At 37.9% G+C, this 26051-nt stretch overlaps 1 protein-coding gene across 1 annotated transcript in view; it reads left to right on the top strand.

The window, feature by feature from the left end:
* ifngr1l (interferon gamma receptor 1-like) overlaps positions 1-25849 on the top strand; it is a 28158-nt gene extending 2309 nt beyond the window's left edge. The window contains exons 2-7 of the mRNA XM_081351682.1: positions 14828-14945; positions 15127-15311; positions 20117-20250; positions 20351-20522; positions 22052-22173; positions 24010-25849. Coding sequence (XP_081207808.1) covers positions 14828-14945; positions 15127-15311; positions 20117-20250; positions 20351-20522; positions 22052-22173; positions 24010-24348 — 1070 coding nt within the window. The 3' untranslated portion in view covers positions 24349-25849. The remainder of the gene's footprint in view (positions 1-14827; positions 14946-15126; positions 15312-20116; positions 20251-20350; positions 20523-22051; positions 22174-24009) is intronic.
* The last annotated feature ends 202 nt before the right edge of the window (positions 25850-26051 follow it).

The raw sequence follows: 26051 nt of genomic DNA, 5'->3' as shown, positions 1-26051 counted from the left end.
TACAATACAGACTGTTTCAAAGCATCTTTACAGTGATAACAGGGAAATATTGCAACAAAGTTTGTTTCTGATAGCAGATCTAGAAGAAAACAGCTTCATAGTCCAGCTCAAGTAAGTTCAGTGAGTTTATTTCTGTTGTAAAAAAGTTATTGATTTAGTTCATTTATCTATTCAGTTTCCAGATTCCTGGTAGAGAGCAACATTAATCTTAAGAAGCAATCCATTAGTCAGAGAAGTTGCTGTAAGCATTTGAGAGAGGACAGTGCAGGCCGTCCATCATCAGACATCAGGAATGACGTAATGGAGGACAGACATGAAAATCTGCAGTGCTGTGTTGTTATATATTGTAACTTTATTTTCATTATAACACTCGCCAACCCGCCAAATGCAGGTAAAAATCAACTGTGGCGGGTAACGCTGTCAAATCACTTGCCAATTTGGTGGGTTACTCATTATGTTTACTCACTTTGCTCACGTTGGGGCAAGTTGCGCATTTATATTTGGGAAAAGTGTCACATGTGTGTCATAGGTTCACTTCTGGAATGAGTGTCAGTAAACAGCAGTGTAGGCTATGCTAAATCTGGCAACCCAGCTATAACAGGACACATTCCACAGCTTTAACCAGTGTTTTGTTAAAGTTAAGATAAAACATTCTTTAAATAACATTTATAGAATGTTCTTGTAACATTATTATTTATGTTGGCTTGAGAAACCATGAGAAAGTCAACATAGTGAAATTTTAAAGACAGTGTGCAATGTGATTTGACACTGGATTATTCCACTTCTGTACTTTGAAAACCTACAAACCTGAAACCTGATTTCTTTGTTATTGCTTGCACTTTGCTTATTGTGAACTTTAACTTGTATACTTTTGCTTTAATAATAAGCTTATTTATTAGAATACAAAATAACAATATACAAAATATACACTTTGCTGGGGAAGTTCGTGTAGACGAATCTGTGCAGATTTAGCGCAAATCCTCGTGAGTCATCATGCTTGCGCAGAATCTGCTCATATCTGGCTTACTTGAACACACACGTCACTACGCAACAAATAACGGCACGCTTGTTCATTTGTATTGAAGCAATAGCGAAGATTACAATGCGTTTTCATGTTATTTTCCAATATCCTACATTTTCTTGATGTTTGTTGTACTGTATTGATCTGTCCACATAAAACACATTTTTGGTGATGAGGATAAAAGAGGAAGGGTGGAGATGCTGGATGACAGGATTTTGTGAATAAAAAATTAATGTATGAAATCCAAATTATAAATATTATATACGTAAGCTGTGACGTAGTTAATCTGTTTTATTTCTTCTTTTTTTGCTTTTCTTTATTAGAATATTTATTAGAATAATGATATTTGAGTCAAATAAACAGGTCATTCTCTTTAAGTTTTCAGATTTCTGTCCAACTCAAATCACACACAAATGCTCTCTAAGCATTGGTTAAATATTCTGTTCTCTTTCAATAGAAAAAAATAAACAAAAAAAATCAGCTGCATTACAGACAAACTTAAACTGCAAACAATTATAAGAATAAAATGTAAAAAAAAAAAAATTGACATGACAATTGAGCTGACAGAGACATTCTCATTCACCTTTTAATTTTACAGAATAAAAAATTAACTGACATGATATTCTTCATAACATTTCATTTTGTAAGTCTTCATGAATATGGAACAAAATACAGGCAAGTGATAAGACTGTAGTACCTAATAATGTTACAATAATAAAAACAGCCCTGACTCCTAAGCTTGATCAAGCTTTATTCTATGCAAAAATAAATCATCACATTACTGTAATTATATTATTATTGTTAATATTATTGCTATTATTAGTAGTATTGCATCATCTAATAAAGAGATTTACTGCTAGTTATTAAGCTCCAGCTGGAGAACATTCACCTCTCACCGGCTCCTCTTGTTTCCTCTTTAAGTGCTTTAACATGCATGTTGTGCTCCCGTGAAAAACAAGTTCCGCCTTGCATGTATTGCACACGACAGCATTCTTGGTTTGAAGTTTTGTGAAACTTTCACACACCTAACGTTAGCTAGTTCGGATTCGTTTGCACTCCTTCATAATTCGCGCGGTGTTTTCTTCTACCGCAATAGCATTATAACGGCTGCATTACACTCTAGCGCTACAGCGCCGTAGCGGTCAAATCGCGATATTGCAGGCCCTTACATTGGGTCACGTGAGATCAAACGACTACTCGACAACAAACATATTTGTCGACAATTTTTTATTGTCGACATTATCGACAATGTCGACTAATCGTTTCAGCCCTAGTGAGTAACACTGAATAACACGTGAGTAACACACGAGTAACACTGAATAACACGTGAGTAACACGCGAGTAACACTGAATAACACGCGAGTAACACTGAATAACACGCGAGTAACATGTGAGTAACATGTTAACATGTGAGTAACGTGAGGAACACGCGAGTAACATGCAAGAGTAACACGTGAGTAACACTGAATAACACGTGGGTAACACTGAATAACACGTGGGTAACACTGAATAACACGTGAGTAACACTGAATAACACGTGGGTAACACTGAATAACACGTGGGTAACACGTGAGTAACACGCAAGTAACGTGAGTAACACGCAAGTAACACGGAATAACACGCGAGTAACACTGAATAACACGCGAGTAACACAAGTAACACTGAATAACACGCGAGTAACACTGAATAACACTCGAATAACACAAGTAACACTGAGTAACACGCGAGTAACATGCGTGAGTAACACTGAATAACACGTGAGTAACACGCGAGTAACACTGAATAACACGCGAGTAACACTGAATAACACGCGAGTAACACTGAATAACACGCGAGTAACACTGAATAACACGCGAGTAACACTGAATAACACGCGAGTAACACTGAATAACACGCGAGTAACACTGAATAACACGCGAGTAACACTGAATAACACGCGAGTAACACTGAATAACACGCGAGTAACACTGAGTAACACTGAATAACACGCGAGTAACACTGAATAACACGCGAGTAACACTGAATAACACGCGAGTAACACTGAATAACACGCGAGTAACACTGAATAACACGCGAGTAACACTGAATAACACGCGAGTAACACTGAATAACACGCGAGTAACACTGAATAACACGCGAGTAACACTGAATAACACGCGAGTAACACTGAGTAACACGCGAGTAACACGCGAGTAACACTGAGTAACACGCGAGTAACACTGAGTAACACGCGAGTAACACGCGAGTAACACGCGAGTAACACGCGAGTAACACGCGAGTAACACGCGAGTAACACTGAATAACACGCGAGTAACACGAGTAACACGCGAGTAACACGCGAGTAACACGCGAGTAACACGCGAGTAACACGTGAGTAACACGCGAGTAACACGCGAGTAACACGCGAGTAACACGCGAGTAACACGCGAGTAACACGCGAGTAACACGCGAGTAACACGCGAGTAACACGCGAGTAACACGCGAGTAACACGCGAGTAACACGCGAGTATCACGTGAGTAACACGTGAGTAACACGGAGGAACATGTGAGTAACACTGAATAACACGCGAAACACTGAATAACACTGAATAACACGCGTAACACTGAGTAACACGTGAGTTAACACGCAAGTAACACTGGGTTTGAGTGTCAGTTTGTGTCTCGAGCTGCTGTGCTATTGGCAACTAACAACGCTTAACGTGAAAAACGCTTAACGTGGCTTAATGTACTAATACAGTGATATTAAAAGACAAAACTAAACAAACACCTTATTAATAAACCACTACAGTAAAATGGTGCTACAGTTCTCATTATGTGTTGCGGTCTTGTTGGAATTGAATATGACTGGCCTATAGCTTTTTGGTAAGCCAGCCAAAACACCACTTTATTATTTCACCTGTTTATTACCCTAAAGCTTCCACTAAGCAAAATAGTCCATTACAACGTACAAATCAACTTAGCAACAAGACAAACACTGCAGTGCATTACCGCAATTAAACTGTAGTCCTGATGTTCATTCACTATGATTGATAACTGAGGCGCTGGATGGCGTCAGTTGCTTTTGTACGAAACGAGAGCAAGTCTGCGATGTGACATGATATTAATAATACATACTAATAATAATTATATCTGACAGCTGAGTGCTATGATCGATCTGTCTGAATCAAGAACTCCAGATTACTGTGATATGTTTCCCAGACAATTCCCACGTGTTTTATAAAGAGCACTTCGTCTGGAAAGCATTTCCAGTTAACACGCGAGTAGCACTGGGTTTGAGTGTCAGTGTGTGTCTGGAGCTGCTGTGCTGTTGGCAACTAACAACGCTTAACGTGAAAAACGCTTAACGTGCATAATGTTCTAATACAGTGATATTAAAAGACAAAGCTCAACAAACACCTTATTAATAAGCCATACTATACAAAAAATCTGATGAGCCCAGAATTTGAACGCAACACGTTTAATTACACATTAAGCATAACTTTATTAGTATGAGGTTTACTGAGTTTGGTCTTTTAATAACACTGTCTTAGTACATTAAGCCATTTTAAGCATTTTCACGGTAAGTGTTTTAGAAGGTTCCCTAACAACCAACTCTTGTTTGTAATTACTATTGTGTACTGTATGTTCATTTTTTGTGCTTCCTTGTCATTCGTTCATCATCTGCGCTTTATTTTTCGTGAAGCATTACTGTGTTGCGCTTCTGCTACGATAAACAGACATCCACTCTTGTGAGTGTTAGGGAGAGTCGCGCTGACGATTGCGAGAGAATGCGGTGTTTAGCATCGGGTTCGAGCCCGACTCGGAGCAGGGAGTTTAGGATTGGTGTTGGGATGCACCGATATTAACATATTGGCCGATACCGATAACCGATAATTTGTTATTTTTGAAAGCCGATAACCGATATATTGTCCGAAAAAATCTAAATCCAATTTTTTTTATAGAATTTTTGAGAGCCTGATTACAAAAATAAAAGTTCCAAACACACAATTAAAACGTTCTCATGATAATGTTATGTTGCCGATATGACAGACTTCTTTACTGTATTTTCCTTTTTGATTCCAATCATATTTCAAGCGATTCAAAACCATCATGGTGAACAGTGCGCATCTGAAGAGTCTCAGCTGAAGGAAATAATCCATCATTCATCAGCTTTAATATAAATGATCGTTTCTATACGATAACATTATAAATGAACACATATCGGCCGATATAACGTGCATCCCTAGATTGGAGGATGAGTTTTGGAAGAGAGGGGTGTGTTGGTTTGGGTTGATTTCAGATATCAACATTGTTCAACAGTGTTTTTGAAATATCCCTTGGCTTACCCTAATGGTATGCCTCATAAAACAATTTAATTTCAATTCCTGGAAGTTTTTTTTTAAATCCCTGTGGAGAAAATGCTCCCGGAAACGAGGCTCTGGGCAGTCGGTCTGTCGCCTCTCTTCATGTAGGGAGACTTGTGTAAATGCTTAATGTTATGATTCTTGAGGTTAAGTGGTGGAGTCAGTTATTATTCATCATCAAGTTGTTACTAGACAATTGATTAATTATTAAACATAAATAAAATATGCAAGTACTTGGTAACAAAGCTGTAGTTTTAATATTTCATATATAATTTATATATATATTATTAAAATATAATATTTTAATAATAGCTGTAGTCATCACCTAAACTTATGCTTAACAGATCTATAAGCAATAGCTAAAGGCTATATATATATATATATATATATATATATATATATATATATATATATATATATATATATATATATATATATATTCTAGAATGATAATTTTTATCAAGCTCGTTTATTTAAGTTCAGTAGTTTCACTTAAATGACAACTAATAGGTAATCTTCATTGCCATTTAAGTGAAATTACTGAACAAGATCTACGAGCTTGATAAAAATGATCATTCTAGAAGAAAATTTCAGGTGGCACTTAGAGGCTTTTGCATCTGAACTCTTCATATATATATATATATATATATATATATATATATATATATATAATGATAAAAACCTCAGTATTTCTAATTATGTTTATCTGAAGATAGAATAATCTATCTATAATGTAACGTTTAGTTTAAAGTCGGCATGAAACGGAAGTTGAGATTTTTTCCTTGTTGTGACGTATATCCGAGTGAAACGGCTTCTGAAATTAGAAAAAAATGTAGGGCGGGGCTTGATTTCGTCCTTCGGGAATTGATTGGATCGTTGGAGGTTGGGCGTTGCAAACAAAATGGAGGCAGATTTGAATGCCAGTTTACATTCAGTTGTGGAGGATTTCTCTCCACCGGACTCCCCACCGTTACCCTCCCATGAAGGATTTTTTATTTTATTTTATTGTTCCTGCGAACCAAGAAGAGTCAAGTCAAGTTATCAGTCAAGTTCACCCTCGAGAGCATCTCGATAGCCGCACCCTTTCGTCATGGCACGTGACCGAAAGAGATGGGGGAGGGAAGGGTAATGTATTTGATTAAAGATTATAAGGGTACATGAATTTAAAAAAAATAATGAAGTGCACAGATAAATCATTTATAATAAACACTACAATATTACATATATAATTTTTTTTTGTCAAATTTGATTTCATGCCGACTTTAAAGTTTTAAAAGTTTTACATGCAGGTTCTTGCACTTCTCCTGCCTTCAGCACATCGGATGGCTTGCAGAGACAGATTTCCCTTTACTTTAGGGTTCACTTAGCACTAGTCAGCAGGGATTATATTTCTATTGAACTCCATAGTGTCAGCTTGCAGTGAGTTTCAGATGGCTTTAGGGCTCAAACGTTTGTTCGTATGATTGCTTGTCTTTGCGTGAGAATGTTTCTCTCATTTCTCTCTCTCGCTGTTTCACTTCCTTCCTGTTGTTCTTTTCATTCCTTTGTTTCTGTCTCTTGTATTTCCTTCTCAATTCTTGTTTGCACCAAGTGTGCCAGTCAGCCAGCCGGTGTCTTGGCCAGAGTTTGCTGTTGAATGTACAGTATGGGTGCTATATAACAGACTTTGGTTTTATTTTCACACATGTGTCACAGTAAAACCACATTTAGGTCTGATGTGAGCGGGTGTGAAAATGTCACTCATCACACGTGGTTACAGCTGCAAATCAGTGTGGCCTTTAGCATTGTTCGACTGCGACGCTGCTTCTCTGGCTGAAATCAGAAGACGAAATAAACAGCGAACAAACACAGGCTTTTGTAAGCAACCGCCCACTGCTGTTTTACATTCCCTGCACCCATGGCAAGGCACAAATAAAACCCTTTTATTTTAGAATAATGTCAAAGGTCACAAAGGTGGCATGTGATCTCAGTTCTTTGGCAAGGCTGTATATATATATATATATATATATATTCCCACTGAAATACTCTCACATCAAAACTAAACTGTTAGTAAGCACTGTGTAAACAGCACTAACTTCCTCTTAAGTGCAAAAACTGATTTCTGCTTTCTGAATTTCACTTCTCTTTAACAAAGTTTTCTCATACAAGTCAGATTTTTTTTTTATTAGGTTGATTTTCATTGATAATTTGGCAACTTTTTCCTCAAAATTACTATTCAGAAACCGCATTATGAGCTTTGCTCAACTGTCTCGCAGTCGAAATATGTCTAGATGCTGTTAGCTGCTTGCTAATGTTATGTCCGAATGGTTTAACAATTAACACTTCAAAAAAATTTCAATAATAAAATCTCCCAGTTATGGCTTTGTGGGTTTTTTTAATGTACTAATTTTTATGAGCATTTTTTTCCCTCAAATCAGAGTAATCACCATAACCAATGTTGTCACTCGGTTTACTATGTAAAAACGTAGTTAAAATGCTCGAGTTCTAGCACCTAATCTACCAGGAGTCTGTGGTAATGTCTCTCCTCTCGAGTGTGTTTTACATCTTCGTATTGAGCAAGAGAAGCTTTTCCTGTGACTGGCCACCACTTCCTCAGATCAAGACGACCCGTTAAGCTGAAATAGCATGCAAAACAATGTACAACATGAACAAAAGCAGCATGTCAGACATCCCAACCTGCAATAGGTCATTTCAGGGAGGTGTCCCGAAGACAAGGAAAGAGGACAAGGATATGACATTTCACCACAGAGTTGTTGTCCCTAAAATATATAAAAGCATAATACATCATTTCTATATAGGCCTATGCAATTATTTGTTAATAATGTTACAATATGTAGATTACTTTTACTATTTATATAAGCTGCTTGGACTATTTATGTAAACTGCTTTTATTTATATTCCATCGCAGCTTTAAACAGGTCTAAGGGAGTTTGTTGTTTTCATGTAGTCTTGGAAACTAGCCGGCCTGAATAATATGCACATGAATGAAATGAAACTAGTTGAACTCACCTCAACATGTCTTTTACAATCATTTAACCCACCGTGGGCAATGCTGAAGTCACTGTTACAACTGTACAGCATGCAAGACTATCATTATGTTTTACTCTTATAAGACAGGGGTACACTTTCGTGTAGTCTGGCGTAAAATGTGTCTATACTTTCATTTTTTGGGGCACTCTCCCTCTGCCATGGCGCTCCTGTGTCTAGATACACTGAACTGATTAATTCGGTTCGGGAGAAGAGATAAAAGCCCGCCCACACTGACAATTGATTGGTTGATTTACCGAAACAGGCCAATCAGATGCTCTCTATCTTACATGCTCTTCATGAGGCACACACACGCAAGGTCTCTCGCTCCCTCTCCCTCTCTGCCGTGCGCGCGCTACACGGTTTTTGGAGCACAGTCTCTGTCTCCCACGCGCGCTCTTGCTCGCTCGCTTTAGATTCCGGGAGATTTTAACTCATCTGCGGGCATCAAGGAGCTACGGAGCCCCTAAAGCAGAGGTCTTCAGTCCTGCTTCTGGAGGGCCACTGTCCTGCAAAGTTTAGTTCCAACCCTAATCAAACACACCTGAATCCGCTCATCAAGCTCTTCAGAATCGCTGGAGTCTTCAAAGGCAGGTGTGCTGAAGCAGGAACTAAACTGTGCAGGACAGTGGCCCTCCAGAAGCAGGATTGAAGACCTCTGCCCTAAAGGGACGTGGTGGTGGAAAAAACTTTAGGTTGGGAGAATTTTTGTAAAAAAATATTTTATTTTATTTTTAAATCTTTTGCGTTCCCCCGAGAAACTGTGCGTTCCCACGCAAAACCTGTTTTGAGCTCGGACAGACACTTCCTGTTTAATGTCCCGCTGCCAGTGTTTCAGAGCTCCGGACGGTAATGGAGCGTTTCATAGTGTTTGAACTTGGACTCAAAAAGAAATGCGCAGGGCTCCAAACAAAAAAATCAATTAAGGAGCCAATGGCTCCTATAGGGGAAAAAAACAGGCGCCAAATAATTTTTTTAAGAGCCACATAACAATGCACCTACTTTTAGTCACCCTGTTGTGTGCATGTCTCTCCTCTTCTTACAGTTTCAGCATTTTCATCTAGTTAATGTTCTGGGAACTGGAGCTTATTTGGTAACTGAATGTCATTTCTGACTTATGAACTATTTCATAAGTTCATATTTTGGCGCTTTCACCCAGTGAAATGTTCACGCAAAGCATCTCATTTCATGACGTTAACAAAACAAATGAAGCGATAGGCTGGGCGATATGGCAAAAATATCATATCACGATTTTTTTCAGGAAAATCACAATTCACAATTTTATCACGATTCTTTTTTATTAGGGCCCGAGCACCGATGGTGAGAGGACCCTATTGTTTTGTTGGTTTTACTATTTTGTGACTGAGCATTACAGCCAAACTAATGTCCATATTTTAAAAACAAAGCCTTAGGTAACAAAATATAAAATAAAAAAAGAATGGCAGAAAGGGGTGAAGATAAAAAGTGTAGTCATTATTTTCTTTGTTATTAAATATTAAGATCAAAGATAAACATTACACATACACAACTTAATATACAAATGAAATAAAGAGTGTTTTGTTTTCAGCTACAGTAGGTGTATTTAACAGTAGCATTGAAGAAAGTAATTAAATTAACAAATATAAAAATAAAACAAAACATAGACTTCACTGTATAAATTATAAATTGATACTTATTAAAGCTACTATTGAAGTTATCAGTCAAGAGCAGTGAGTGATTTTCTCTTTACATTTTGTTGTTTCATTAACATTAAAGGGATAGTTCTCCTAAAAATTCAAATTGTCATAATTTACTCTCTCAAGTTGTTTTAAACTTTAATAATTTTTTTTACATGTTGAAAATAAAAGTTATTTGGACGAATGTGGGTAACCTAACAGTTGATGTACCCCAGTGACTTCCATGGTATATTTTTCTCCTTTGGAAGTCAAAGGGGACCAGCTACTGTTTGGTTACCCACATTCTTCAAATTATTAATATTAGAAAATATTAGAAGGAAATTAATACAGTTTTGGAACAACATTAGAGTGCGTAAATGAGATAATTTTTATTTTTGGGTGAACTATCCCTTTAAGGACAAGCGGCAGTCTCTTTAAAGCAGCACTCAGTAGCTTCGGGATTTCTTCGCTGTATTCTCGCTTTTTGCTCGCAGGTTTCTCTCTAGAGCTCCCCCCACAGCTTCGGAATAGATATTTGACAACACTGTTGTAAAAACTCGTTGGTGATTCTCAGACACCAGAGGCTATAGATCAACGACATCAAAGCAGATGGGACATTCTTTAAAACGTCTTCTTCCTTCGGGTTCGGACAGCGTGAGGGAGTGCAATAATGACAGTATTTGAGCAGATTTCTTTTGGCCGTAAAGCAATTGTTTACATCGCGAGACCTGATATCACGCGATACTTCCTGCCGCGGCTGCCGGCGGCCCGCCGTCTCAAAGTTGCAAGTGCGAATTTTCCGCTCACGGGCACCAGGGGGGTGCGAAACGACCACCATTCAACCCGAAATAAGTAATATAACCATTCCAATGACTCTGAAGCTGTTTAGTTAAGGTAAAAAAGTTACTTAGTTCACCTTTAAGAGCTGAGCGCGACACGTCTAATGTACACGCATTGGACAAGCAGATTTTCTCTCAATTTTCTCAAGTTTGCTTTTACTTTAGACATAACCGACTTTGTTTATGTAAACCTTGTGTGAATTTGACAGTATTAGCACAATAAGACTCGAAAGATAACTTAGTCCAGTATCCAGGCGCTGGTAGACAGGCTTTTAGTGCATGTGAGCTTCACATGTACGCGCTGAGAAACACACACACACACGTTAGAACAGCGCATCAGCAAGCGAATTAAATGTTTAACCGACAAGGCATTAAAGCACATGCAAATTATTAACTTTTGTGAACTGCAGCACTGTCCCGTTCCGCTGCGTTAACATTTTATGTGAATATACGTCGCATTGTTCAGTATGTTGGGACAGAGGCGCCAGAACAGCGACTGATAGAATGCACGATTCTACGATATTTCTTCAAAAGCAGATCGTGGAGACATTTTAATCGTCCACGATCAAAAATCTTCATATCGCACACCCCTACGATAGGCTACTGGTTATAAAACATGCACGTAGGATGCAAATTTTACAATCAAAGGGACTAAATTTGTATTGTCGCCAATGGCGACCTTGGCAGAAATTTCACTCGCAAATAAATATTTTTGGTCGCAAATGCGACCATTTTAGTCGCAGTTTGGAGCCCTGATGCGGTCAGTGCTTAAAGGGTTAGTTCAACCAAAAGTGAAAATTCTGTCAGTAATTACTCACCCTCATGTTGTTCCAACCCCGTATGACCTTCGTTCATCTTCGGAACACAAATTAAGATATTTTTGATGAAATCTGAGTGTATTAAATGTATTAAAGACATTGTTAATACAGTCCAAGTGACTCCAGTGGCTCAATCTTAAGTTTATAAAGCGATGAGAATACTTTTTGTGCGCAAAAACAAACAAAAATAACGACTTTATTCCACTTTTCATTTCCTTCTCTCTGGGCCTCGAGTCTTTTCACATAGTGTAATAGCGTAGCGCGTCTGTGTTGCACGTCACCACGTAGGCTCACTATTGGCCGACGCTGGTCATGTGTGTGATACGTGGTGACGTGCAGAGAGAGACCAGTTCAAAGGGACCGTCTGCAAAGTGCAATATAACCCAAAAAAAAACGACTACAGCATCAACTCATAGTCAAAAATACAAAAATAGTCATTGACTTCATTGTTACAAACTGTAGTGCCACCCAATTCAGTTTACATATCAATGGTGACCCACTGGTCATACACTGCTTTTGCACATTTTATATTATAAAAAATATTCAATAATTTCACTGTTACACACCAAATTTAGTTCACATATCACTGCTCTAATGTTGGTTTCAACACTTAGTTTGGGAAGTAATTGCACATAAAAAATAAGCAGGCTATTCTTTACACAAATTATATTGGTAGTAGCCTGGTAAAAACCAGACCATTCTCAGTAGTAACTGAGTCATGGTCTGGCAAAGCTTCATTAATAACTCATTTCCAAAGGGGCTTCACCAATGGACGTCGCTCAAATGCCTCTGGGCGCAACTGGATAGACCTTAAACCTATCAGAGCGATCGGCATCGTGTAAAGCCATATGCTGCGTCCCAATTCGCCTAAGTTACACTACGCCATAAAAGTATGTAGTCTTTTTGTGAAGAAAAGATTTTTACTTTTGAATGTGTAGCAAAAAAGTAGGCAAGCTTTGGGACATACTACTTCGTCATCTTTATCGGACGGATCTGTCGCGTGCGTCCTGTCACGTAAACTGCCCTGTCAATCATCGTGTCACAGTTAAAATCCTCTATTAAATCTAATTTTATTTCCTACCGTTTCGGAGAGAAATGTAGTAGCGCGTTCATCTGCCAGTGGGTCTTTCATGGAGCCTGTCCTCATGTGTTTGCAATTTGAATATAATAATGCATTTAAAAGTTGAACGGACGTCGCTCAAATGCCTCTGGGCGTAATCGGATAGACCTCAAACCAATCAGAGTGATCGTCATCGTTTAAAGCCCGCCCCAACGTTTCTGATTGGTGCCGCGATTTCGCCGAATTAGAAATGGGCTTGAATGAGCTCTTTGCCAGACTATTTGCAGAGCAAATCTAAATTTGCCGGAAGTTGTCTGGGTTTTCCCAGGCTATATTGGTAGCCTACTGTACGCAGCTTTTGCATTATATTTGCTCACTGAATTTGATGGCATTACACTGTATAACAGAGTGAAGTTATTTAATATTTTTTTTAAAAAGGGTGAAGTTATTGATTTGATTTCATAATAAATAATCATAAAAATTATGCACCCAAGTAATGTAGTGTAACCAGCAGGAGAGCAGTGATGTGTGAACTGAATGTGGTGACAGTACAGTGCGTCACAGTGAAGCTACTGAATATGTTTAATAATATAAAATGTGCAGAAGTGTTTTGGGATTTGAATTTTGCAGACGGCCCCTTATTTGGACTTGTCTCTCATTCGTCTTTAGAGACAAATTAATATTATAAAGCTCGTTTTGATGAGAATTGGGTTGTAGCTCGTTGTCTAAGTCACTGTGATTGCAAATAGGTGTCGTTTGTGTTTTAACAACGTTTAAGTTTGAATAGTCTATGTGAATTTTGCCAGCTTCACTGAACTCCTTGAGTTAAAGGTTGTATCATTGATTTCAGGCCCAAACATAAATGATCACATTCATCTAATCTTTCCTAACAAAAACAGTTGGTTTCACCAACACTCAAAACCAAAACAAATAGTGTTCCTGTCGGTGATTGGTTGGAACACTATTTATTTTGTTTTTGAGTGTTGGTGAAACCAACTGTTTTTGTGTGCAGATCGCGCTCGAGTTCGTGGGCGTGTAGGCGTGCTCATTTTTTACAAGTGCAGCGAGATGAAAAAATCTCAACTTTTCAGAATGCCACCAGCCGGTCATGTGACAAGAACCAACCAATCAGCTTCACCCTTTCCGTAACAACATTGAAAGCTCAATCAACAGGAAGGAATAGGGATTCTGTGATAACCGTGATCATTCTGGTCACTATAATAATGAAATGAAATTTTCATGCCATTTCATCTCTAGTTATGATCAACTAAAATCAACTATAATTATGTGTTTTTATAGTATATGCAAAGTACAATTTTCTATAAAAAAATGTATCTCTGATTCTGTTCTTTTCTCTGACATTTAAGGGTGACATAAATAGGCCTACAAAAACTCTTTTAGGTCTAAAACAGTTTGGACAGTTGTTAATATGAGAGTTATGAGACATTATTTAAAAGATTTAAGTATCTCTCGGCCACTTTCATTTTTAAAAAGTAGCTCTCAAATGAAAAAAGGTTGGAGACCTTTGCTGTAGTATTTCTCAGTTGGATATACTGCATACTAGTATACCTGAAAAACTTAAAGCCGTGTTTATTTCATATCTCTCTTTATCGTATTGCATTTATTTGTGCCGTTGGTTGAAATTAGTATGTTTGCTTATTTGCTTTCATTTTATAACTGTCCTTTTACTTTATTTTGCATTAAAGAAAAGTCGATTTTTCTACTCTTCTTTGAAAGAAAATCGGTATTGTCAGGTCACACTTATAAAAAAGAAAAGAAAATTGCAATCGGTGCATCTTTAATTATTAAAAAATATATTTTTGAAAAGACATTTGAATATAGTCATCATTTATATGTGTCTGCTAAACTCATTTCAAACATGTATGCATCATATCATGTGAATCAAACTTGAGGTTTAACCTTTTACCAAGGAAATGACGCCTGTCTGAAAAATGCCTCAACATTTCAGTACCTGTTAAGCAATACTGGAAGAAACTGTTGTTGTAATCATGAGTTTGCAGTGGCGTCGAAATCTGAGTCTAAACTGCGTTTGTTTTTCTACAGTTCCTTCTGCAACAAACGTCAGTGTTGTGTGTCACAACTTTGTGAATGTGCTTTACTGGAACTACAGTGGTCCAGCTGATCAGATGAGGTTCAGTGTACGGGTCAAACCTTACGAAAGGTACGTGTGTGTGTGTGTGTGTGTGTGTGTGTGTGTGTGTGTGTGTGTGTGTGTGTGTGTGTGTGTGTGTGTGTGTGTGTGTGTGTGTGTGTGTGTCAAAAGCAGCTGATGAAAACAATTTCAGAAAATCATGTGACATTTCCTAAACACAAGACTCTCATTCTGTCTCATGTATCTGCAGTAGGGATCCCCGAACCGTCAACACTTCCCAGATGTTCCTTGATATCAGCAACTACAGCAACGATGCGGCTGATGATTATATTGTGGATGTGACGGCATATTTTGGACAAGAGAAATCTGAACCTGCCTCCATTAGATTCACATACAGCGAAGACTTTTATAATGAGAAAACGCATAAATATAAATGTAAGTTCTCTGAGTATAACTTAATAATATACAGTATTATACTTTTTTTTTTTTTTACAGTGAAATTAGGGTTTGCAAGGCACTAATGAAGATGAAACACTTGATGTTTTACTATACTTGTACATCCGCAATTTATTCATCCCAAAACGGAAAATCAAAATTTTGATTATTCTTAAGTGTGCTATAGTTTTAGTAAACTTTAAGCTTAAATATCTCAGAAAATCTTGATTGATGAGATGTTCATCTGACAGTGATGATGAAGGGTGTAACGATACACTCATGTCACGATACGATACTGAACTGCTGATTTAAATGCTAGATTTGATATTACATCAGGAATGGACTTGAATAGGCTTGGTCATGGTCCCCAATTCACCTGACATTCATGATTCTGAAGTTAAAGGGGTCATATAATGCCATTTTTGTACAAGCTAATATGATTCTTTAGGGTCTAAATTAAAAGTTTGTAATATACTTTAATTAAAAATTCTCATTAGTATTGTAAGAAAACACTAATTTTACCTGCTCAAAAACAGCTCTGTTTTCAGCACGCCGTTTCAGTGTATGTGTCTTTAAATGATAATGAGCTTTGCTCACCCCGCCCCTCTGTTCTGTGGGTACACCGTATCTAACACAATAACCACGTGTTATTCGTTATAAACATGTGATTATGAATTATATTGAGAACGTCGTACATAGAAAACATGCCGTAATGTACCCTGAGTGTAAACCTTAGACGCATTCATTGTGAAGCCTGCAGCAAGGTTTGCAAATTTCGCAAAGATTAATATAAATACTAATATAAAGGTTAATAAAACATTACACTCACATCTTCTGGAGGTTCAGCAGTAACACGTTGGTACCGATCCGTTTTTTCTCGTTTGTAAAGCTGTCTGGTCTGAAATGATTCGCGCAAACATGAAAGCACAGACGATCGTGGGGAATCCCCATGAGGGAATCCCCGCGTCAATCCTTTGGGCATATCACTTCAAAAACAAAATTCAGCCACTGCATCTTCAACGGCTCGGATTTAGGAACATCCAAATGACTGCTGTGTTCCTTATTACATCTAAGAAGAGAACACCACAATCGCGTAGACGCCATTCTGCTCCAGCATATCAACAATGGCGGACTACTATGACGGCTGTCACAGCTCGCTCAGGGCGGGTCTTGTGTTGAAGCACGGCTGTCACTCACAATAGCGGGAGGGGCGTACGATCTTATGACGTCACAATATCGAACGGCTTGATTTCATAGATGGTCAAACATATAAGGAGATTAAAACAAAACCACTGGATGGATTTTAATCATGATAGGATGGTTGTGTACAGGCACTGCCAACAGACATTTCAGTGCAATCAACTTGTAAAAGTGCATGTACCATTATATGACCCCTTTAAAAACAGAATTATGTTCGACACATGCTTGACTCTGTCCCTGACTACATATAAATAACGTAGGCCTGTTTTACTGGTAATATCAGTCACTAAAACCTAGGGCTGGTCCGAATACCATTTTTTGAGCTTCGAAGCTTCGGTAGTAATGAACATCGAATATTCAAAGCTTCGGAGAGAGGGGCTGAACATATTCTTCTCTCTAATAAAGGCAGGAATCTCTATGTGTCTTTCTGTCCGTTTGCATTTTGATTATTTCGAGAACCGTTCATCCAATCGACTTCACAGGGAGTGCAGTGTCACATTTGGTGCAATATAGATGGACACGCGAGACGCAACACATTCAGAATTAATAAACTTTTAATAAACTACAGAACAGCGCGAGCGGGAATCTTATATGAAAACGGACACTGCACTAGTGATATAAAACACATCTTCCCCATGAACAACACAAAGTAAATACATTCGCACGTAACACACACACGCACACACACAGGTCTGTTAACTTAAAGGTATAGCGGAGGATCTTTCCAAATTTTAGATAAGACCCGCCCTCTCCACTTTTTGAAAAGTTTGATTGATTCACCAGAATGATTGACAATTAGGAGGACAAATAGTATAACCAACCAGGAAGTAAAACATCCTCCGCTATACCTTTAAGCAATACTTTTAATAAGGTAGTCTTAATATTTTTATAAGAAATACAGTACCAGTCAAAAGTTTGGAAAAGTTACTATTTTTAATGTTTTTGAAAGAAGTCTCTTATGCTTAGGTTCTCTTTTTTAATATACTTTAAAATGTAATTTATTTTTGTGATGCAAAGCTGAGTTTTCATCAGCAAGTACTCCAGTCTTCATACTCAGTTATTATCAATGTTGGAAACAGTTGTGCTGTTTAATATATTTTTTATAACCTGAGATACTTTTTTCAGGATTATTTGATGAATAAAAAGTTAAAAAGAACTGTATTTATTTAGAATAGAAATCGTTTGTAACAATATACACTACCGTTCAAAAGTTTGGGAACAATAACTATTTTTTTTTTTAAGAAATTAGTACTTTAATTCAACAAGGATGCGCTAAATTGATAAAAGGTGATGGTAACGATTTATATTGTTAGAAATGTTTTTATTTTGAATAAATGCTGTTTTTATGAATAAATGCTGTTAACGTTTTACTCATCAGTGAATCCTGAAAAAAGTATTCCAAAAAAATATATTAAACAGCACAACTGTTTCCATCATTGATAATAACTGAGTATCAAATCATCATATTAGAATGATTTCTGAAGGATCATAAGACACCAAAGACTGGAGTACTTGCTGATGAAAATTCAGCTTTGCATCACAAAAATAAATTACATTTTAAAATATATTAAAAAAGAGAACCATTATTTTAAATTGTAATAATATTTCATAATATTACTGTTTTTTTTTTTTTTTTTTTTTTAACTGCAGGCTTGATGAGCATAAGAGACTTCTTTCAAAAACATTAAAAATAGTAATGTTTCCAGACTTTTGACTGGTACTGTATATATAAGAAAAACAAAATTTAAATAAGGAAAAAAACTAAATTTAAATAAAGAAAAAAGAAATTAAGTTAAATTAAAAACGAGATAAATTTAGATTGATAATAACGGGTAAAAAGGCTAATATATTTTGTTTCTATTATTCTATTTTCCACAATGTCAAAGCAACGCAGCTTAACCCAAAACACAAGCTCATGCACTTCTGTCCACACACACTCCGCTGTTCTGCACTTCTGTCCACACACACTTCTGTCCACACACACTCCGCTGTTCTGCACTACTGTCCACACACACTCCACTGTTCTGCACTTCTGTCCACACACACTCCGCTGTTCTGCACTTCAGTCCACACACACTCCGCTGTTCTGCACTTCTGTCCTCACACACTCCGCTGTTCTGCACTTCTGTCCACACCTGTCCACACACACTCCGCTGTTCTGCACTTCAGTCCACACACACTCCGCTGTTCTGCACTTCTGTCCACACACACTCCGCTGTTCTGCACTTCTGTCCACACACACTCCGCTGTTCTGCACTTCTGTCCACACACACTCCGCTGTTCTGCACTTCTGTCCACACACACTCCGCTGTTCTGCACTTCTGTCCACACACACTCCGCTGTTCTGCACTTCTGTCCACACACACTCCGCTGTTCTGCACTTCTGTCCACACACACTCCGCTGTTCTGCACTTCTGTCCACACACACTCCGCTGTTCTGCACTTCTGTCCACACACACTCCGCTGTTCTGCACTTCTGTCCACACACACTCCGCTGTTCTGCACTTCAGTCCACACACACTCCGCTGTTCTGCACTTCTGTCCACACACACTCCGCTGTTCTGCACTTCTGTCCACACACACTCCGCTGTTCTGCACACCTGTCCACACACACTCCGCTGTTCTGCACTTCTGTCCACACACACTCCGCTGTTCTGCACTTCTGTCCACACACACTCTGCTGTTCTGCGCTCTAGCCAGAGAACACTCCCGTTGCAGGAACACTTTAGTAGGCCAAGAAGAAGCAAATATATTTATTAAGTGTAACGAGGTTGGGTTCCTTCAACTGTACATCCTATTAAAAATGGCTAGGCTATATAAGATAATTGTAAAAAAGAGTATTGTATTTTGCCAGATTTTATAGTGTAAAACATATTCAAGCGCGAATGAGAACTGTTTCGAGGGGAATGCCAGGTGTGCAAAAAACAACAACAACAAATATTCGAATGTCAAATTTTCAAATCGAATACCAACCCACGAACGTATATTCTGGTCCAGCCCTACTACTAAAACTACAAACGTGATTAGTGATTTAAATGTGCTTTGACTTTGAGTGCCGCTCTTCAGATGATCAGTCAGTTCTAATCAAAATGACTGTTCCCAAACTTAAAAGAGTTTGTTCATCCAAAAATTAAAAGTCTGTCTGCATTTACTCACTCCCATGTCGTTCATGCGCACGCACATCCAATGAACGTCCGTGTTAACGACTGTATGTGCTTTAATCAGTAAATCTGTTCATCATAATAAGCAAACTCTATATCACGATTCATATAGTTCACATCACCGATACATATTTTCGCATTTTGATATCGCGATATTCGTTATACCCCTCTTGATGACGTCTTTAATACTGACTTGATTGGTTCTTTCAGTACCGCATTTGTTTAACCATATATTTGCCTTTATTTCATTTACACACAACCAAAGCTTATAAGCTTCCCTATAACTTTAACTCTTATCTTTTTTCACTCGGGAAATGTGAATATTTAGATGCCAATTTAGTGTTGGAATTCATCTTCGTTAGTCTCTTGCAAGATTAATTTTAATATTACAGTTTTTTTCCTTGTTGTTGTGACTGTATAAGCAATATTGTGCCTTTTTCCCAGGCTCTTTGGACTTCCCAGCTGTAAATACGTCTGTCCACAAAGATGAGATTGAAGTGTCTTTTTGGCACCCTTCCTTATTTTATGAGCAGGATATTCTGAAGGAGGAATTCAAGTACACGGTCACATATGATCAGGTAGGAAATGCAGTCAAAAAAACATTGAAAGAAACATCGCAAAAACTCCTCCATGTTACATAATCTTTTCTGAAATCACTGTTCTATTCTCCGTCTTCAGGAAACGTTTGAAGACTCATGTTATGAGGATGAGGATCTGTGCGTTACACAAATCCACCTTAACCAAAGCTTGGTCGGAAAGTGTGTTGAGTTGAGCTTTGAAGGGAAGATCGCTGGTATTCCTACACACACCTCCAGAAACGTGTGTGTCCCTCTGCTGACGCCCCACACCGGTAAAACGCTGCAAATATTGAGATTTCATGTTTGCACAAGATAAAGCCCACACATGAGCTGTGTTTGAAATCCCCTCACTGACTCTTCCATGTCATGTAAGTCACTACACGAGAAAGAGTGAGTGAAGGTTAGTGTAAAGGGATGCACCGGTGTGAACATTTTGGCCGATAACGATAATTCTTTATATTTGAAAGCCGATAACCGATATATTGGCCGATAAATCTAAATCTAAATTTTAGATATTTTTTGAGAGCCTGATTACAAAAACAAAAGTCTCACCATCCCAAGCACACAATTATAATTTTCTCATTATAATTTTATGTAGCCGATATGACAGATAACCGATATATTGGCCGATAAATCTAAATTTGATATATTTTTTGAGAGCCTGATTACAAAAACAAAAGTTTCTGAGACTTTTGTTTTTGTAATCAGGCTCTCAAAAAATATATAAGATTTAGATTTATCGGCCAATATATCGGTTATCTGTCATATCGGTAATCTGTCATAAATTATAATTGTGTGCTTGGGATGGTCTCACCATCCCAAGCACACAATTATAATTTTCTCATTATAATTTTATGTAGCCGATATGACAGATTTGCACTTACTTTACTGTATTTTCCTTTTTTAAGTGAATCATATTTCAAGCAACTCAAAACCATCATGTTGAACAGTGCGCATCTGAAGTGTCTCAGCTGAAGGAAATAATCCATCATATATATCGGTTTTAATATATCAGCCAAATTTTCTTAATGCGCCGATAACGATAACATTAAAAATGAACATATATCGGTTGATAACGATGTGGTGGCCGATATATCGTGCATCCCTAGAATATGGACACTGATGTCACATTCATGCACCAGAGACGACTGTGAAACACTTTAATCACGAATGCTTTGTGGAATGCATGAGGTGCATTCTGGGATTGAATGAGTGCACTGGATAATCTCCACTATGGTTTCAGTCACCACTAATATTGCACTAGGGAATAAGGGGCGTTTTTTGTTGTTGTTGTTGTTGTTGTAACATATTTTAAAGGTGAAGAATTTCATTTCTGTGCCACTAACTGCACCAAACAGAATTGCGATCTGTTTATTATTGGTAAAATATTGTAAAATTTGTAAAATATATATTTTTTTATTATTATTATCATTATTAGTAATTTTAGTATCAAGTATGCTGCCTCCTAAAATACATTGGTTTGGCCAAATTTTAGCACCTTGTGTATTATTGGTGGAGAATCCCATAATGCATTGCAACAAGCTCAGATAAATCCAAGGGTGTTGGCTTAAGCAAGATAAATGTTGCGAAAATATGTTTGGAATTCATTCAATACCGATAAAGGCCTATTTAAGCCGTTATCTGTCCGGTTGGAGGAGCGCCTCAACTTATTTGAGAACTTGTGCTGTTTTCCCCAGTTTTGTCTGATGCTGATAGTGGAGCTTCACCTTCTGCTTATGAGAATGTCAGTATGTTGTGAGTACTAGAGCAGATGGCTTCATTGACATGTTGTTTTCTGTAGACCACGCAGGATTAATCATGGCTCTGCTGGGAGTTGGGGTCGTGTTGCTCTTCATTATCGCAGGCGTTGTGTGGGTCCTCTCCAAGAAGTGGTCCAAAATCCCCAAATTTCCTGAAGTTTTGGTTGGTGTCTTTGAGTCCTTTCACTTTCTATTTCACTTTCTATTACATCTGACATTATGGTGTATGCATTTTTCACTTAAAATGGTGTGTTTAACCCTCATGTTGGTCCTTTTTGTCCTCTGTGGGACACTTTTGTTGAATATCATTATAGAGCAGCGCCATCTTTGATTTTTAATGGGACTGAAAGCGAGGCTGTGAGGGACAGACATGCTTCTCTTCAATGGGCTGTACTGTTATTTAATGTGTTTTTGGATTTGTTCTGCTCATTAAACACTGGAAAAATATCTTTCCAAGAAATTTCAGTTGACAAAAAACTCCCGACAATATAAGCTGTGGAAAATTGTAAGTAATCTAGGAGCGTTATTCAGCTTTTTACAGCGGATGCCATTGGAAACAAGGCAAGACTATCCCTCACAGCCTCACTTCCATACCTGTCATGGCGCTGCTCTGAATAAGGTCTATAGTAAGCCACATACACACTGTAAAGTTTCAGGAGTGTCAACCGCATTTAAATACGGCGATGAATCCCCTAAATTATAATTTCGTGTCTGTATTGCAATGATTGACATTGTGTTTAGCAAAACATCATTCTTGCATCACGCTTGTTTGCTAGCCACTATATTTGAGGCAACATTACAGCGACCTAAGGCTTGTTATTTTCTGTGGCTTTAACCAGACCACTGTCTACAGAGGCAGTGTGGTGTGCGTAAGGCTTGCGGTGTTGCCATGTCCACTTATTAGAAGCATTTTCTAAGCTTGGCTAAAGCGAATAAGTTATTAAAGAGCTATTAAAGTAGGTAGATGCAGGTTGTGATATTTTGGTCTCATCTCAGTATATTATTATTATTTTGGTTTATTATGAGCTTCCACACGAATGAGTCGAGGCTCGTACTTCTTTCCCTGTGACCACTTTTGCACCGCACTTACAGAAGAGAGAAACATCTCTGATGCACATTTAAATACATCATTACATTTACAACTAGTTGTACCAATAGTGTACAGAACATAATAAAGCCCTAAAAGCTGAACTGACAAACTAATTTAGCTGCAGTGTGTATGTGGCATTGTGACTTGCCTACGACTTCAAGACTCATTTTATGGGCAAGAATGACACACGGAAGAGAAAAACTGCCAGCTGTGGTTCCCATAATAGATAATACCATAGTAAAAACGTCAACTTGTGTACAGAACAACCTGTAAAGTTTACAATTTAAAACTGCAATATATAAAAAAGGGTAAGACTTTGCTTCTACTAAAATCTAAAAACTGTTTTGTACCTTTAACATATACTGACTTCCTCCATAACACTGATAGCAAAGAGAAAGACGTCTTCGAAACGTAGCTTTTCCACAAGCTGAGGTAAATACCAATCTATAGAAGGTGCACAGTGTCACAAAACAGCATCTGGTAACACACACGACACTAAAATAATGCAATAAACATTCATTTAACAGCATAAGATGTCATTTAAAACCCTAATATACCAAAAAACGAAGAAATAAACGATTATCAAAATGAAAACCCATCCAATGTGAAGTGAAGAACTCTGGGAATGTCAGTTTATTTATTTTTACTTATAAAAAAGTATTTTATTGTAACATTACATGAAATGTGAGGTATTTTCTCCATATAGTAAGGGAATTTACTGTTAACCATTTAACAGATTACTGTAGTTTTTTTACTGTGCATGTTAGAAATGTTAAAATGTTCACATCAAATGTTCCTTTAGGGCTTTAATGCATTAGTGTTTTGTATTTGTGACGTGTGTAGTGACTTCTTGCTGACTCAGTGATATCAGTGCCAAGATTAACCAGGTTTGCTCTTTTCCATACGCAGCGGAGCTTTATTCCCGGCCAAACTCCCACAACACTCCCTTCCCAACCCGAGTGCAGTGTCAGTTCTCCGACGGCGTCTGATGGACACAAACCACTTCTGACTGAAGACAGCTTTGGTTCTTTCCCCATTTCTGTAGATGAGAAAGACTGCGAAACGACCACTGACCTTGCGAACACAGAAGCGGATGAGCCTGAGGTTCGTGAAGTGGATGATGAGGACTTCACGGGCTTCAGCGAGTCGTCTGACTATAACAGTCCCAAATTCATGATTGAAATGAGTCATGAGGACTTAGCTGAGGGATACGGCCCGCGACCACCGATTCTCTCTGAACCCGTGTAAGAATAACACAGAAAGATGGTCTGTTCACACCAAGTCATTTGATGAAATCATTATATGGTCCATTAGCAATTTCACTCACACACCCGTCCAGCGGGATCAGGTTGTGCTTACTGTAAGGAGATGAAACTACATCGCTCCCATTAAACCCATCAAAGCTGTGTGTAATGCAGCCAGCGTAGATCTTTTGCTTATGGTCCGAGCGATCTAGTTTTCTCGTAGTTTAGATGGAGTGTAACGGGTGCATTGACTGGTTACGTTTACATGCGCACACACACAACTCCTAAAAATTTGCTTATTTAGAAAACCCGTTGTTACATGCAAACCAATAACCGGGAAACGCAGGTATACCACATTCACAGGAGTGTAAAAAATCAGGTTATTCCCCAGTAGTGACGTCAAAATGGACAATGTCCTGTCAGAAAAATTGTATTTGTTGTTTATTTGAATAGGGACAGATACAAAAAAACCAGATTATTACATAAAGAGCAATCCGATGCCTGCATCACAGTGTGTATAGCCATGGCTAATTCGCAACACCTGTCCCTAGAAGTGCTTTTAACAGTTAAGATAATAAAGTACATTTTTTTACAGTGATTACAATAAAATGTCCAGAAACCAGTTAGCACCGATAAACACATTCACTGGAACTCACACAGATGCACGCCTCACACACACACACAGCTGTACATCTCATCTGGCATGATCACACTGCTGCTGCTGAACCAGGCTTTTGTTCGTTTCTTAAAGGTGGACAGTTTAGTTAAAGTCTTTATATTTGTAGGAAGCCAGTTCCACAGATTGGCTCCTTTCACAGAAAAAACATTTTGGGCAAAAGATGTTTTACAAAGTGGAACTTTACAGTCTCCACATGTAGCGGCTCTTGTTGATCTGGAGGGTTCATCCAGCCTGTTCACAAATTTACAAAGGTCATGACAAATGTTTTTTTTTTTTTTACAAAAATACCAGATTGCAAATATGACGCTTCATCATTCAACCAAAAGTTGTATTCCCACTCGACAACATCAGGACGCATCTTACACACTCCTTACACAAGGACTCTCTAGTGTGTGTGCTCATGAGCCATAACTTTATTCTGTTATTCTTGATTTTGTCATGAGACGCATGTATAGATCATTGCATGTGTTTATATCCACGACACTTGCAGTTGTGGATCAGTCTTGCTGTTGTCTTCTGTGTGTCAGAGGCTGTTCACTATATACACATTTCTGTGCAGAGACTTAATCTGTTACATATGTGAAGTCTTTGCTGCCATTGCACCATATTCATGCGTCTTATAATAACAATAACATGCTCCATGTAATGTGTGCCTAAAGCTTCTCAGTAATTGTACATTTCTCCGGCTGAAAAGACATATAGGTTGTATAAATAGAAAATACAGCATTACTCTGAACATTTCATGGTGTAGTTGTGATGTCACTTTTTGGTGTTTAGAAAAAGTGGAAAATGTTATTAAAGAGAACTTCTTTTTTTTTTTATTCTATGCACTTTTTATGATATTCCTTCTGATTTCCCCCCAAATTTCTTGTAATTTTAAAGCTTTTTTTTATGCTCTTTATTTTATGCTCTTTTTATTTTATGCTCTTTGAAAATCAAGGCAAATTTTGCACTCAATTAAGATTATCAAGAATTTATGAGTCTCTACTCTGTCCAGACAAGATGGCAATAAAAAAGGCTCTCTTAAG

This window comes from Scardinius erythrophthalmus (genome assembly GCF_964197995.2).
Source record: "Scardinius erythrophthalmus genome assembly, chromosome: 21".
NCBI classification, from domain to species: Eukaryota; Metazoa; Chordata; class Actinopteri; order Cypriniformes; family Leuciscidae; genus Scardinius; species Scardinius erythrophthalmus.
Note: the sequence above shows the minus strand (reverse complement) of the source record. Positions and strands in the feature narration are given on the sequence as shown.